The sequence below is a fragment of the Anomaloglossus baeobatrachus genome, chromosome 3 (assembly GCF_048569485.1).
Source record: "Anomaloglossus baeobatrachus isolate aAnoBae1 chromosome 3, aAnoBae1.hap1, whole genome shotgun sequence".
Lineage (NCBI taxonomy): Eukaryota > Metazoa > Chordata > Amphibia > Anura > Aromobatidae > Anomaloglossus > Anomaloglossus baeobatrachus.
Window position 1 is genome coordinate 688,847,076 of NC_134355.1, and position 16,253 is coordinate 688,863,328.

At 45.4% G+C, this 16,253-nt stretch overlaps 1 protein-coding gene across 1 annotated transcript in view; it reads right to left on the reverse strand.

The window, feature by feature from the left end:
* CIMIP2C (ciliary microtubule inner protein 2C) overlaps positions 1-15,576 on the reverse strand; it is a 52,267-nt gene extending 36,691 nt beyond the window's left edge. The window contains exon 1 of the mRNA XM_075338868.1: positions 15,380-15,576. Within this exon, the coding sequence (XP_075194983.1) occupies positions 15,380-15,453 (74 nt within the window). The 5' untranslated portion in view covers positions 15,454-15,576. The remainder of the gene's footprint in view (positions 1-15,379) is intronic.
* Between the last annotated feature and the right edge of the window lie 677 nt (positions 15,577-16,253).

Genomic DNA, 16,253 nt, shown 5'->3' on the forward strand with positions numbered 1-16,253 from the left:
CAGATCCTGAGAATGAAGGCTGTGGCTACACGGTGACTGTGGTTTTCATACAGGTCCTGAGAATGAAGGCTGCGGCTACACGGTGACTGTGGCCTTCATACAGATCCTGAGAATGAAGGCTGTGGCTACACAGCGACTGTGGCCTTCATACAGGTCCTGAGAATGAAGGCTGCGGCTACACAGCGACTGTGGCCTTCATACAGCTCCTGAGAATGAAGGCTGCGGCTACACAGCGACTGTGGCCTTCATACAGATCCTGAGAATGAAGGCTGTGGCTACACAGCGACTGTGACCTTCATACAGCTCCTGAGAATGAAGGCTGCGGCTTCACGGCGACTGTGGGCTTCATACAGTCCTGAGAATGAAGGCTGTGGCTAAACAGCGACTGTGGCCTTCATACAGGTCCTGAGAATGAAGGCTGCGGCTACACAGCGACTGTGGCCTTCATACAGATCCTGAGAATGAAGGCTGCGGTTCCACGGTGACTGTGGCCTTCATACAGTCCTGAGAATGAAGGCTGCGGCTCCACGGTGACTTGCCTTCATACAGGTCCTGGGAATGAAGGCTGAGGCTACACGGCGACTGTGACCTTCATACAGATCCTGAGAATGAAGGCTGTGGCTACACGGTGACTGTGGTTTTCATACAGGTCCTGAGAATGAAGGCTGCGGCTACACGGCGACTGTGACCTTCATACAGATCCTGAGAATGAAGGCTGTGGCTACACGGTGACTGTGGTTTTCATACAGGTCCTGAGAATGAAGGCTGCGTCTACACGGCGACTGTGACCTTCATACAGATCCTGAGAATGAAGGCTGAGGCTACACGGTGACTGTGGCCTTCATACAGGTCCTGAGAATGAAGGCTGAGGCTACACGGTGACTGTGGCCTTCATACAGTCCTGAGAATGAAGGCTGAGGCTACACGGAGACTGTGACCTTCATACAGGTCCTGAGAATGAAGGCTGAGGCTACACGGTGACTGTGACCTTCATACAGATCCTGAGAATGAAGGCTGTGGCTACACGGAGACTGTGGCCTTCATACAGGTCCTGAGAATGAAGGCTGCGGCTACACGGTGACTGTGGCCTTCATACAGATCCTGAGAATGAAGGCTGTGGCTACACAGCGACTGTGGCCTTCATACAGGTCCTGAGAATGAAGGCTGCGGCTACACAGCGACTGTGGCCTTCATACAGCTCCTGAGAATGAAGGCTGCGGCTACACAGCGACTGTGGCCTTTATACAGATCCTGAGAATGAAGGCTGTGGCTACACAGCGACTGTGACCTTCATACAGCTCCTGAGAATGAAGGCTGCGGCTTCACGGCGACTGTGGCCTTCATACAGTCCTGAGAATGAAGGCTGTGGCTACACAGCGACTGTGGCCTTCATACAGGTCCTGAGAATGAAGGCTGCGGCTACACAGCGACTGTGGCCTTCATACAGATCCTGAGAATGAAGGCTGCGGTTCCACGGTGACTGTGGCCTTCATACAGGTCCTGGGAATGAAGGCTGTGGCTACACGGTGACTGTGGCCTTCATACAGTCCTGAGAATGAAGGCTGCGGCTCCACGGTGACTGTGGCCTTCATACAGATCCTGAGAATGAAGGCTGTGGCTACACAGCGACTGTGGCCTTCATACAGGTCCTGAGAATGAAGGCTGCGGCTACACAGCGACTGTGGCCTTCATACAGATCCTGAGAATGAAGGCTGAGCCTACACGGCGACTGTGACCTTCATACAGGTCCTGAGAATGAAGGCAGACGCTACACAAAGACTGTGACCTTCATACAGGTCCTGAGAATGAAGGCAGACGCTACACAAAGACTGTGATCTTCATACAGACCCTGAGAATGAAGGCTGAGGCTACACAGCGACTGTGGCCTTCATACAGCTCCTGAGAATGAAGGCTGAGGCTACACAGCGACTGTGGCCTTCATACAGGTCATGAGAATGAAGGCTGCGGCTACACAGCGACTGTGGCCTTCATACAGGTCCTGAGCATGAAGGCTGTGGCTACACGGAGACTGTGGCCTTCATACAGGTCCTGAGAATGAAGGCTGTGGCTACACAGCGACTGTGACCTTCATACAGCTCCTGAGAATGAAGGCTGTGGCTACACAGCGACTGTGACCTTCATACAGCTCCTGAGAATGAAGGCTGCGGCTTCACGGCGACTGTGGGCTTCATACAGTCCTGAGAATGAAGGCTGTGGCTAAACAGCGACTGTGGCCTTCATACAGGTCCTGAGAATGAAGGCTGCGGCTACACAGCGACTGTGGCCTTCATACAGATCCTGAGAATGAAGGCTGCGGTTCCACGGTGACTGTGGCCTTCATACAGTCCTGAGAATGAAGGCTGCGGCTCCACGGTGACTTGCCTTCATACAGGTCCTGGGAATGAAGGCTGAGGCTACACGGCGACTGTGACCTTCATACAGATCCTGAGAATGAAGGCTGTGGCTACACGGTGACTGTGGTTTTCATACAGGTCCTGAGAATGAAGGCTGCGGCTACACGGCGACTGTGACCTTCATACAGATCCTGAGAATGAAGGCTGTGGCTACACGGTGACTGTGGTTTTCATACAGGTCCTGAGAATGAAGGCTGCGTCTACACGGCGACTGTGACCTTCATACAGATCCTGAGAATGAAGGCTGAGGCTACACGGTGACTGTGGCCTTCATACAGGTCCTGAGAATGAAGGCTGAGGCTACACGGTGACTGTGGCCTTCATACAGTCCTGAGAATGAAGGCTGAGGCTACACGGAGACTGTGACCTTCATACAGGTCCTGAGAATGAAGGCTGAGGCTACACGGTGACTGTGACCTTCATACAGATCCTGAGAATGAAGGCTGTGGCTACACGGAGACTGTGGCCTTCATACAGGTCCTGAGAATGAAGGCTGCGGCTACACGGTGACTGTGGCCTTCATACAGATCCTGAGAATGAAGGCTGTGGCTACACAGCGACTGTGGCCTTCATACAGGTCCTGAGAATGAAGGCTGCGGCTACACAGCGACTGTGGCCTTCATACAGCTCCTGAGAATGAAGGCTGCGGCTACACAGCGACTGTGGCCTTTATACAGATCCTGAGAATGAAGGCTGTGGCTACACAGCGACTGTGACCTTCATACAGCTCCTGAGAATGAAGGCTGCGGCTTCACGGCGACTGTGGCCTTCATACAGTCCTGAGAATGAAGGCTGTGGCTACACAGCGACTGTGGCCTTCATACAGGTCCTGAGAATGAAGGCTGCGGCTACACAGCGACTGTGGCCTTCATACAGATCCTGAGAATGAAGGCTGCGGTTCCACGGTGACTGTGGCCTTCATACAGGTCCTGGGAATGAAGGCTGTGGCTACACGGTGACTGTGGCCTTCATACAGTCCTGAGAAAGAAGGCTGCGGCTCCACGGTGACTGTGGCCTTCATACAGATCCTGAGAATGAAGGCTGTGGCTACACAGCGACTGTGGCCTTCATACAGGTCCTGAGAATGAAGGCTGCGGCTACACAGCGACTGTGGCCTTCATACAGATCCTGAGAATGAAGGCTGAGCCTACACGGCGACTGTGACCTTCATACAGGTCCTGAGAATGAAGGCAGACGCTACACAAAGACTGTGACCTTCATACAGGTCCTGAGAATGAAGGCAGACGCTACACAAAGACTGTGATCTTCATACAGACCCTGAGAATGAAGGCTGAGGCTACACAGCGACTGTGGCCTTCATACAGCTCCTGAGAATGAAGGCTGAGGCTACACAGCGACTGTGGCCTTCATACAGGTCATGAGAATGAAGGCTGCGGCTACACAGCGACTGTGGCCTTCATACAGGTCCTGAGCATGAAGGCTGTGGCTACACGGAGACTGTGGCCTTCATACAGGTCCTGAGAATGAAGGCTGTGGCTACACGGTGACTGAGGCCTTCATACAGATCCTGAGAATGAAGGCTGAGGCTACACAGTGACTGTGGCCTTCATACAGACCCTGAGAATGAAGGCTGAGGCTACACGGTGACTGTGGCCTTCATACAGGTCCTGAGAATGAAGGCTGTGGCTACACGGCGACTGTGACCTTCATACAGATCCTGAGAATGAAGGCTGTGGCTACACGGAGACTGTGGCCTTCATACAGGTCCTGAGAATGAAGGCTGCGGCTACACGGTGACTGTGGCCTTCATACAGATCCTGAGAATGAAGGCTGTGGCTACACAGCGACTGTGGCCTTCATACAGGTCCTGAGAATGAAGGCTGCGGCTACACAGCGACTGTGGCCTTCATACAGCTCCTGAGAATGAAGGCTGCGGCTACACAGCGACTGTGGCCTTCATACAGATCCTGAGAATGAAGGCTGTGGCTACACAGCGACTGTGACCTTCATACAGCTCCTGAGAATGAAGGCTGCGGCTTCACGGCGACTGTGGGCTTCATACAGTCCTGAGAATGAAGGCTGTGGCTAAACAGCGACTGTGGCCTTCATACAGGTCCTGAGAATGAAGGCTGCGGCTACACAGCGACTGTGGCCTTTATACAGATCCTGAGAATGAAGGCTGCGGTTCCACGGTGACTGTGGCCTTCATACAGTCCTGAGAATGAAGGCTGCGGCTCCACGGTGACTTGCCTTCATACAGGTCCTGGGAATGAAGGCTGAGGCTACACGGCGACTGTGACCTTCATACAGATCCTGAGAATGAAGGCTGTGGCTACACGGTGACTGTGGTTTTCATACAGGTCCTGAGAATGAAGGCTGCGGCTACACGGCGACTGTGACCTTCATACAGATCCTGAGAATGAAGGCTGTGGCTACACGGTGACTGTGGTTTTCATACAGGTCCTGAGAATGAAGGCTGCGTCTACACGGCGACTGTGACCTTCATACAGATCCTGAGAATGAAGGCTGAGGCTACACGGTGACTGTGGCCTTCATACAGGTCCTGAGAATGAAGGCTGAGGCTACACGGTGACTGTGGCCTTCATACAGTCCTGAGAATGAAGGCTGAGGCTACACGGAGACTGTGACCTTCATACAGGTCCTGAGAATGAAGGCTGAGGCTACACGGTGACTGTGACCTTCATACAGATCCTGAGAATGAAGGCTGTGGCTACACGGAGACTGTGGCCTTCATACAGGTCCTGAGAATGAAGGCTGCGGCTACACGGTGACTGTGACCTTCATACAGATCCTGAGAATGAAGGCTGTGGCTACACAGCGACTGTGGCCTTCATACAGGTCCTGAGAATGAAGGCTGCGGCTACACAGCGACTGTGGCCTTCATACAGCTCCTGAGAATGAAGGCTGCGGCTACACAGCGACTGTGGCCTTTATACAGATCCTGAGAATGAAGGCTGTGGCTACACAGCGACTGTGACCTTCATACAGCTCCTGAGAATGAAGGCTGCGGCTTCACGGCGACTGTGGCCTTCATACAGTCCTGAGAATGAAGGCTGTGGCTACACAGCGACTGTGGCCTTCATACAGGTCCTGAGAATGAAGGCTGCGGCTACACAGCGACTGTGGCCTTCATACAGATCCTGAGAATGAAGGCTGCGGTTCCACGGTGACTGTGGCCTTCATACAGGTCCTGGGAATGAAGGCTGTGGCTACACGGTGACTGTGGCCTTCATACAGTCCTGAGAATGAAGGCTGCGGCTCCACGGTGACTGTGGCCTTCATACAGGTCCTGGGAATGAAGGCTGAGGCTACACGGCGACTGTGACCTTCATACAGATCCTGAGAATGAAGGGTGAGGCTACACGGCGACTGTGACCTTCATACAGATCCTGAGAATGAAGGCTGTGGCTACACGGTGACTGTGGTTTTCATACAGGTCCTGAGAATGAAGGCTGCGGCTACACGGCGACTGTGACCTTCATACAGATCCTGAGAATGAAGGCTGCGGCTACACAGCGACTGTGGCCTTCATACAGATCCTGAGAATGAAGGCTGCGGTTCCACGGTGACTGTGGCCTTCATACAGGTCCTGGGAATGAAGGCTGTGGCTACACGGTGACTGTGGCCTTCATACAGTCCTGAGAATGAAGGCTGTGGCTACACGGCGACTGTGACCTTCATACAGGTCCTGAGAATGAAGGCTGTGGCTACACGGCGACTGTGACCTTCATACAGGTCCTGAGAATGAAGGCTGTGGCTACATGGGGACTGTGGCCTTCATACAGGTCCTGAGAAGGAAGGCTGAGGCTACACGGCGACTGTGACCTTCATACAGGTCCTGAGAATGAAGGCTGTGGCTACACGGCGACTGTGACCTTCATACAGGTCCTGAGAATGAAGGCTGTGGCTACATGGGGACTGTGGCCTTCATACAGGTCCTGAGAAGGAAGGCTGAGGCTACACGGCGACTGTGGCCTTCATACAGGCCCTGAGAATAAAGGCTGTGGCTACACGGCGACTATGGCCTTCATACAGGTCCTGAGAATGAAGGCTGTGGATACACGGTGACTGTGGCCTTCATACAGGTCCTGAGAATGAAGGCTGTGGCTACACGGCGACTGTGGCCTTCATACAGGTCCTGAGAATGAAGGCTGTGGCTACACGGCGACTGTGGCCTTCATACAGGTCCTGAGAATGAAGGCTGTGGTACACGGCGACTGTGGCCTTCATACAGGTCCTGAGAATGAAGGCTGAGGCTACACGGGGACTGTGACCTTCATACAGTCCTGAGAATGAAGGCTGCGTCTTTGTTCCTATGTGGATTTGCAAACGTTAATCTGGTTTTTTTTATGTTTCTTTTGGAGTAATGGCTTCTTCCTGGCAGAGTGGTCTTTCAGACCATGTTGATACAGGACTCGTTTCACTGTGGACACAATCTTACCAGCTTCCTCCAGCATCTTCACAAGGTCTTTCGCTTTTGTTCTTGGGTTGATCTGCACATGTCTGACCAAAGCACGTTCATCTCTGGTGCACAGAACCCGCCTCTTCCTGAGCGGTATGATGGCTGCACATTCCCCTCTTGTGTGTACTTGCGTATAAATGTTTGTACAGATGAACGAGGCTCCTTCAGATATTTAGAAATTGCCCCCAAGGATGAACAAGACTTGTGCAAGTCCACAATTCTCTTTCTGAGATCTTGGCTGATTTATTTTGACTTTGACATGATGCGACACAAAGAAGCCGTGTGTTTCAGGTGCATTACAATACATCCACAGGTGTGTCTGTAATTAACTCAGGTGTTACCAATAAACCTATCAGAATGTTCTAAACACATGACATCATCATATGGGTGGTCCCATATTGTTTAAAGGCACAGTACTCTTAGTGTATGGAAACGTTTGACTTTACGGAAAGTAATAAAAATGCTTTCAATCATTCTCTCTGTCTTTCATTATTCTGGCATTTGGCAAATATAAGTAATTTTGGTTCCTAATTGACTGAAAACGGGAGAAAAACCTGCAGATGTGTCTGTATAGAGAGGGAGGAAAAACCTGCAGATGTGTCTGTATAGAAAGTGAGGGGAAAAATCTGAAGATGTGTCTGTATAGAGAACGGAGGGGAAAACCTGCAGATGTGTCTGTATAGAGAGCAGAGGGAAAAACCTGCAGATGTGTCTGTATAGAGAGCGGAGGGAAAAACCTGCAGATGTGTCTGTATAGACAGCGGAGGGAAAAACCTGCAGATGTGTCTGTATAGAGAGCGGAGGGGAAAACCTGCAGATGTGTCTGTATAGACAGCGGAGGGAAAAACCTGCAGATGTGTCTGTATAGAGAGCGGAGGGAAAAACCTGCAGATGTGTCTGTATAGAGAGGAGGGAAAAACCTGCAGATGTGTCTGTATAGAGAGCGGAGGGGAAAACCTGCAGATGTGTCTGTATAGAGAGCGGAGGGCAAAACCTGCAGATGTGTCTGTATGCAGAGCAGAGGGAAAAACCTGCAGATGTGTCTGTATAGAGAACGGAGGGAAAAACCTTCAGATGTGTCTGTATAGAGAGCGGAGGAAAAACCTGCAGATGTGTCTGTATAGAGAGCGAAGGGAAAAACCTACATATGTGTCTGTATAGAGAGTGGAAGGGAAAACCTGCAGATGTGTCTGTATAGAGAGCAGAGGGAAAAACCTGCAGATGTGTCTGTGTAGAGAGCGGAGGGAAAAACCTGCAGATGTATCTGTATAGAGAGGAGGGAAAAACCTGCAGATGTGTCTTTATAGAGAGAGGAGGGGAAAAACCTGCAGATGTGTCTATATAGAGAGCGCAAGGGGCACAAGATATCTGAAATCTCTTGAAGGAGAGAGAGCAAAACACTGCAGGCGTCTCCAGTCTGGATCCCACATACAGGAGCTTATATCCCAGCTTCTTAGTCTCCTGTACATGTGACGTCTAAGCTTATTCTCCTGTACAATGTGAAGACATAACATGCAGCAGCCCAGATCTCAGCTTCATGGACAGATTTAAAGGGACAGACCACAAATCAGCTCCTAAGTATGAGAACCGCACATACAGCAGCTTCAATCTCACCTTAATATTCCCTTTAAGAGAGGAGGGAGAGTTTTTGAAAAGTCACGCTGCAGTGTAAAGCATCACCCACAATAATAGGGGTCAATATATAATTAATAAAAATATAGAGAACCCCGGCACACAAAAAGTGAAACTTGAAATAACTTTTATTCAGTTTTTATTCAGTTTTTTATGTTGACGTTTCGGCAAAAATTGCCTTTTTCAAAACTAAAAAAATAAACATATATACAATTATTAGTACCATAAATACATAGGATATTATTAATCATATCCATATAAATCATGATAACATCATATATACCTAATAAAGTCATGGAAGAATGTATATCTTGTGAAGAATGTCTTTAGACTTGACAAGGATATTTATCTAAAATAAAGGCCCATATATTAGAAACAAACACAAGAAAAAAACTTTTACATTGAATATAGAGGAAATTTCCATATATATATACATATCAAGATCTCCCTTATGGTACAAAAGTAAAACAAGAAATACCAATAAAGTACATCCATATGTAACAATAAACTGATTGAGTTACCTTAAATGGCATAAATAAGAAATCCTAGTGAGGATATGGGAAGCAGATGCCACAATAAAGGTAAACTGAAAAGTAGAGACATAGCGGTCAAACAAGTAAAAAAGGCAATTCCCATAGAGAGACAATTCCCATAGAGAGACAAAGCGCCAAACCATTACCTGTACCCTGGGAGATCAGTGGTGGAGTGGAACGAAACAGAGCCGCAGTGAGGTTTAAATACCTAGTGAGGGCGGGCCAACCTAATTGATTAATCCAAGGAGGAACGCATGATGACACGCAAGCTAGCGCATGCGCGATGAATGCGGAAGTACGCGCATGCGCAATAGCAAAAGAACCAGTGAAATGGAGCGCACGATGAGACGCAAGCAACTCGGAAGTGCGCGCATGCGTGAAATAGAAAAAAGAGAGCGGTGAGACGGGGTGACCCGGATAGAAGCTCCATGTTAACTGAAGAAACCTCATCGTGTCTAAAAAGAAAAAAAGAGGAAATATAAGTAACAATAACAATATAATTACTTATTAGAGAAACTTCTAGTAACATTGGCAAGATTACAGCAAACACTAAGGCGTACTATATATAAATATAAATATAAAAATTACACATATTTGAATAAAACCAAAAATAGAACGGACCCCATATCTCCTGCTCAATAATCATACTCCCTATTAAGACCATTAGGGGAACGAGTATTAAGCATATGAATCCAATAGGATTCTCTGTTCTTCAATTTCCGGACCCTGTCACCTCCTCGTCTCAATGGAGAAACATGCTCCAATACTTGAAAACGAAGCTGGGACACTGTGTGTCCACATTGTGTAAAATGATGAGGAATTGGTAACATAGTCATCCCACATCGAATGGTGGATTTATGTTTCCCTATGCGGTCTCGGACATGCTGGGTAGTCTCCCCAACATATCCGAGACCGCACGGACACTTTATTAAATAGATAACAAATGATGTGTCACAAGTGAAAAAATCTTTTATATGAAAAACCTTCCCAGTTCGGGGATGTGTAAATTGACTACCCTTAGTCATATTTGAGCAATGGGGACAATGAAGACACGGATAGTTACCCTTCTTGGGTGTCGAAAGAAATGTTTGTCGAGACCGAAGAATCGATGATCCAATGTCCGTTAGTTAACATGGAGCTTCTATCCGGGTCACCCCGTCTCACCGCTCTCTTTTTTCTATTTCACGCATGCGCGCACTTCCGAGTTGCTTGCGTCTCATCGTGCGCTCCATTTCACTGGTTCTTTTGCTATTGCGCATGCGCGTACTTCCGCATTCATCGCGCATGCGCTAGCTTGCGTGTCATCATGCGTTCCTCCTTGGATTAATCAATTAGGTTGGCCCGCCCTCACTAGGTATTTAAACCTCACTGCGGCTCTGTTTCGTTCCACTCCACCACTGATCTCCCAGGGTACAGGTAATGGTTTGGCGCTTTGTCTCTCTATGGGAATTGTCTCTCTATGGGAATTGCCTTTTTTACTTGTTTGACCGCTATGTCTCTACTTTTCAGTTTACCTTTATTGTGGCATCTGCTTCCCATATCCTCACTAGGATTTCTTATTTATGCCATTTAAGGTAACTCAATCAGTTTATTGTTACATATGGATGTACTTTATTGGTATTTCTTGTTTTACTTTTGTACCATAAGGGAGATCTTGATATGTATATATATATGGAAATTTCCTCTATATTCAATGTAAAAGTTTTTTTCTTGTGTTTGTTTCTAATATATGGGCCTTTATTTTAGATAAATATCCTTGTCAAGTCTAAAGACATTCTTCACAAGATATACATTCTTCCATGACTTTATTAGGTATATATGATGTTATCATGATTTATATGGATATGATTAATAATATCCTATGTATTTATGGTACTAATAATTGTATATATGTTTATTTTTTTAGTTTTGAAAAAGGCAATTTTTGCCGAAACGTCAACATAAAAAACTGAATAAAAACTGAATAAAAGTTATTTCAAGTTTCACTTTTTGTGTGCCGGGGTTCTCTATATTTTTATACGTGTAATTTCCCCTGAGCACCTTCACTCAGTGAGCCGGACTTTCACTCAGTGTTATCTATTATTTTTTGGCCTGAGCTCCTGACGTACCATATCTACTATGGCTTCAAATATTTTTTCTTATAATGAAGAAGAACTATCTGCTATTCATTCAAGAGTTACTACTTCTGGTCAATTTTTGTCTATCCCAAGTGAAGAATCCAGGACTAAGGAATATGAGCGTGAGTTGAGACGTCAGGTAGCCCTGGAGCTCCATCTAGTTACACTTGCTGAATATTATAAGGTCAGAAGGATACCACGTGGTTTGCGTGTATCATTGCGACCCACATTGTTTTCTGACAACCAGGATTTTTGTACGACATTTGAGCATATTTTGAACAAATGTTCATATGATTTAATGACTCTTACGATCGATTATTTGCATAAAGAATTGGCTACAATTTCAAATCAAATATCATCTATTGAAGGACAGTTATCAAATACATTCTCTCCTACCGATCTATCCAATATGAAGTCCAAAATGGACTCAACCATTTCGGATTATAAGAAAATTCTCCAAGAACGTAAGCGAAATAAATTTATACGTGATGAGGAGGATTACAAACGTGGTCAAGTATACAGGTGGCGGTGCGGTGAGCCTCCTCAGCGCAGACGTTTCCAGCCCAGGACTGGCTTTTCTTCTTCTGCAAGTTCTGGCAGTGATATGGATTCACATCAGGCACCTTTTTTAGGACCACGTCGCGTCATTTCACAAAGAAGACGAGGAGGGGGCAGAGGAGATCAACTGCTGGGGGATCGTATGACAACGAGATCACAGGTAGGACGGACCTCATTTTCAATATCTCCTCCTATACCCTGTCCCCCCTAGAGTCTCAGGTTTTACAAAAAGGTCTATCTTTTTGTCCAACTCCTCATTTTGATTCTTTTCTGCTTGAACAGGAATTAAATAAATTTTATAGATCGGTAAGACTTAAGGTTCATTTCAATCAAGGATCCTTAGATCAGAATCCTGTGTTGCCAGATACTCAGCCCGATATCCAATTCTCCTTTAGCAAACTTAACTTAACGATGCCTAGTAGCTTCATGCCTCCGAGAACCTACCATCCCGCTGAGACCTTCATTTCTCTTGTTAAATCGGATGTGGACAATTTTGTGAATACTGTTAAAAATGGGGAGTTGCGGATTAAGAAAAATCTTACTCCTGGTGAAACCCAAGCATTACGGTCTCTTCAGAATAATTCAGCTATCATAATAAAACCAGCTGATAAGGGCGGATCCTTGGTGGTGATGGACAAGAGTTATTATGTCTCCGAGATTAAAACCCAATTAGCTGATGAATCCACATATTTACCATTATCACATGATCCATCTGGAAACATTAAGAAAGATATTTTAGATATGATCCAACGTTATTCCAGTTTAGGAATTATTGATTCTAAATTGGCGACTTATTTGAACAAAGTCAATCCTGTCACTCCAGTCTTATATACTTTGCCAAAAATACATAAAGATTTGTGGCACCCACCTGGACGACCTATAGTGGCTGCTGTTGACTCTTTGCTATCACCTTTAGCAATAACGTTGGATCGTATCTTATCACCTTTAGTTTCCAAAACTCCTTCGTATTTACGTGATACGGGGGATTTTTTACATCAGCTACAGACTCTTAGTCCATTCCCACCTGGCTCGCTCCTTATCACTTTGGATGTCAATTCCCTTTATACAAGTATTGACCACTCTTTTGGTATCTCAGCGGTTTCTTGGTTTTTGAATCAATATAGTGATTTTTCCCCAGTTCAGAAAGATTTTTGCCTTGATCTTTTGTCCATTGTCCTTCATAAAAATTATTTCCTTTTTCAGGATCAATTTTATTTTCAGATCAAAGGCACAGCGATGGGCTCTAATGTCGCCCCACCGTACGCAAACATATATATGACTCATTTTGAGTCTATGTTTGTGTATACCCATCAGCTGTTCCGCAATCATGTAGCGTTTTATAAACGATACATTGATGACATCTTCATTGTTTTTACTGGATCTCAGTCGCTTTTCGACGAATTCTTTCAGTACTTAAACACCAGGGTTACTGGCCTTTCTTTTACTCAACATGTGGATGCATCTTGTATCAATTTTCTTGATACACTGATTCATTTGGACCAAAGAGGCGGAATTCTTTCTGACATGTATGTGAAACCTACAGATCGTAATAGTCTGTTGCATTATACTAGTAATCATCCACGGCATTTGAAAAATTCCCTGCCAATTTCACAGCATAAAAGGGTATCACGTAATGTTACAATGTTGAATCAGCGTTCACAGAGGCATGAAGAGATGTCACTAAAATTCCTTCAGCGCGGTTATCCTGCGTCATTAGTTAAGTCTGCCTTTCAGGAGAGTTTACATTCAACTCGCAAACCTAGGAGAGTGGGTCCTTTAATTTCCTTCGTTAATACATTCCATCCATATCATCCTATCATTAAGAATATTATACTCAGACATTGGCAGGTATTGCAGAGATCATATCCTAAAATTACTGAATTCTCTACTCCTCCTTTATTTAGTTATAAACGTTCCCCTAATCTCCGTGACCTTTTGGTCAAAGCGGACATTGGATCATCGATTCTTCGGTCTCGACAAACATTTCTTTCGACACCCAAGAAGGGTAACTATCCGTGTCTTCATTGTCCCCATTGCTCAAATATGACTAAGGGTAGTCAATTTACACATCCCCGAACTGGGAAGGTTTTTCATATAAAAGATTTTTTCACTTGTGACACATCATTTGTTATCTATTTAATAAAGTGTCCGTGCGGTCTCGGATATGTTGGGGAGACTACCCAGCATGTCCGAGACCGCATAGGGAAACATAAATCCACCATTCGATGTGGGATGACTATGTTACCAATTCCTCATCATTTTACACAATGTGGACACACAGTGTCCCAGCTTCGTTTTCAAGTATTGGAGCATGTTTCTCCATTGAGACGAGGAGGTGACAGGGTCCGGAAATTGAAGAACAGAGAATCCTATTGGATTCATATGCTTAATACTCTTTCCCCTAATGGTCTTAATAGGGAGTATGATTATTGAGCAGGAGATATGGGGTCCGTTCTATTTTTGGTTTTATTCAAATATGTGTAATTTTTATATTTATATTTATATATAGTACGCCTTAGTGTTTGCTGTAATCTTGCCAATGTTACTAGAAGTTTCTCTAATAAGTAATTATATTGTTATTGTTACTTATATTTCCTCTTTTTTTCTTTTTAGACACGATGAGGTTTCTTCAGTTAACATGGAGCTTCTATCCGGGTCACCCCGTCTCACCGCTCTCTTTTTTCTATTTCACGCATGCGCGCACTTCCGAGTTGCTTGCGTCTCATCGTGCGCTCCATTTCACTGGTTCTTTTGCTATTGCGCATGCGCGTACTTCCGCATTCATCGCGCATGCGCTAGCTTGCGTGTCATCATGCGTTCCTCCTTGGATTAATCAATTAGGTTGGCCCGCCCTCACTAGGTATTTAAACCTCACTGCGGCTCTGTTTCGTTCCACTCCACCACTGATCTCCCAGGGTACAGGTAATGGTTTGGCGCTTTGTCTCTCTATGGGAATTGTCTCTCTATGGGAATTGCCTTTTTTACTTGTTTGACCGCTATGTCTCTACTTTTCAGTTTACCTTTATTGTGGCATCTGCTTCCCATATCCTCACTAGGATTTCTTATTTATGCCATTTAAGGTAACTCAATCAGTTTATTGTTACATATGGATGTACTTTATTGGTATTTCTTGTTTTACTTTTGTACCATAAGGGAGATCTTGATATGTATATATATATGGAAATTTCCTCTATATTCAATGTAAAAGTTTTTTTCTTGTGTTTGTTTCTAATATATGGGCCTTTATTTTAGATAAATATCCTTGTCAAGTCTAAAGACATTCTTCACAAGATATACATTCTTCCATGAATTTATTAGGTATATATGATGTTATCATGATTTATATGGATATGATTAATAATATCCTATGTATTTATGGTACTAATAATTGTATATATGTTTATTTTTTTAGTTTTGAAAAAGGCAATTTTTGCCGAAACGTCAACATAAAAAACTGAATAAAAACTGAATAAAAGTTATTTCAAGTTTCACTTTTTGTGTGCCGGGGTTCTCTATATTTTTATACGTGTAATTTCCCCTGAGCACCTTCACTCAGTGAGCCGGACTTTCACTCAGTGTAATATATAATTAATGACAATACTTTAAAGGATCTATACCAAGTATAGTGAAAGGCAATGAAGAGGTTAACTCCGACCCGCGTCTCACAACATACACGCTTACCCAGGCATGAGAGCAGGTGGGATGTAGGTGACATTGTGGATGGTGACGAGGGTGCCCGCGCTCCTGGATGCCATCTGTCCGCTGCGCCCCAGTAATGTGATTCACAGGGAAATCCAAGCCCCCAGCAGCAGGGAGCAGAATCCCAACTGTCAGCCTGATCCCTACTGTTACTGCACGGACGCCTGACTCCTAACAAACCGTCACCGAGCAACAGCGCAACAACATGATGTCACCATACACAGAAACAACTACAGGGCTACACTATGAAGTCACAATACACAGAAATAACTACAGGGCTACACTATGAAGTCACAATACACAGCAATAACTACAGGGCTACACTATGAAGTCACAATACACAGCAATAACCACAGGGCTACACTATGAAGTCACAATACACAGCAATAACCACAGGGCTACACTATGAAGTCACAATACACAGAAACAACTACAGGGCTACACTATGAAGTCACAATACACAGAAATAACTACAGGGCTACACTATGAAGTCACAATACACAGCAATAACCACAGGGCTACACTATGAAGTCACAATACACAGAAACAACTACAGGGCTACACTATGAAGTCACAATACACAGAAACAACTACAGGGCTACACTATGAAGTCACAATACACAGAAATAACTACAGGGCTACACTATGAAGTCACAATACACAGCAATAACCACAGGGCTACACTATGAAGTCACAATACACAGCAATAACCACAGGGCTACACTATGAAGTCACAATACACAGAAACAACTACAGGGCTACACTATGAAGTCACAATACACAGAAATAACTACAGGGCTACACTATGAAGTCACAATACACAGCAATAACCACAGGGCTACACTATGAAGTCACA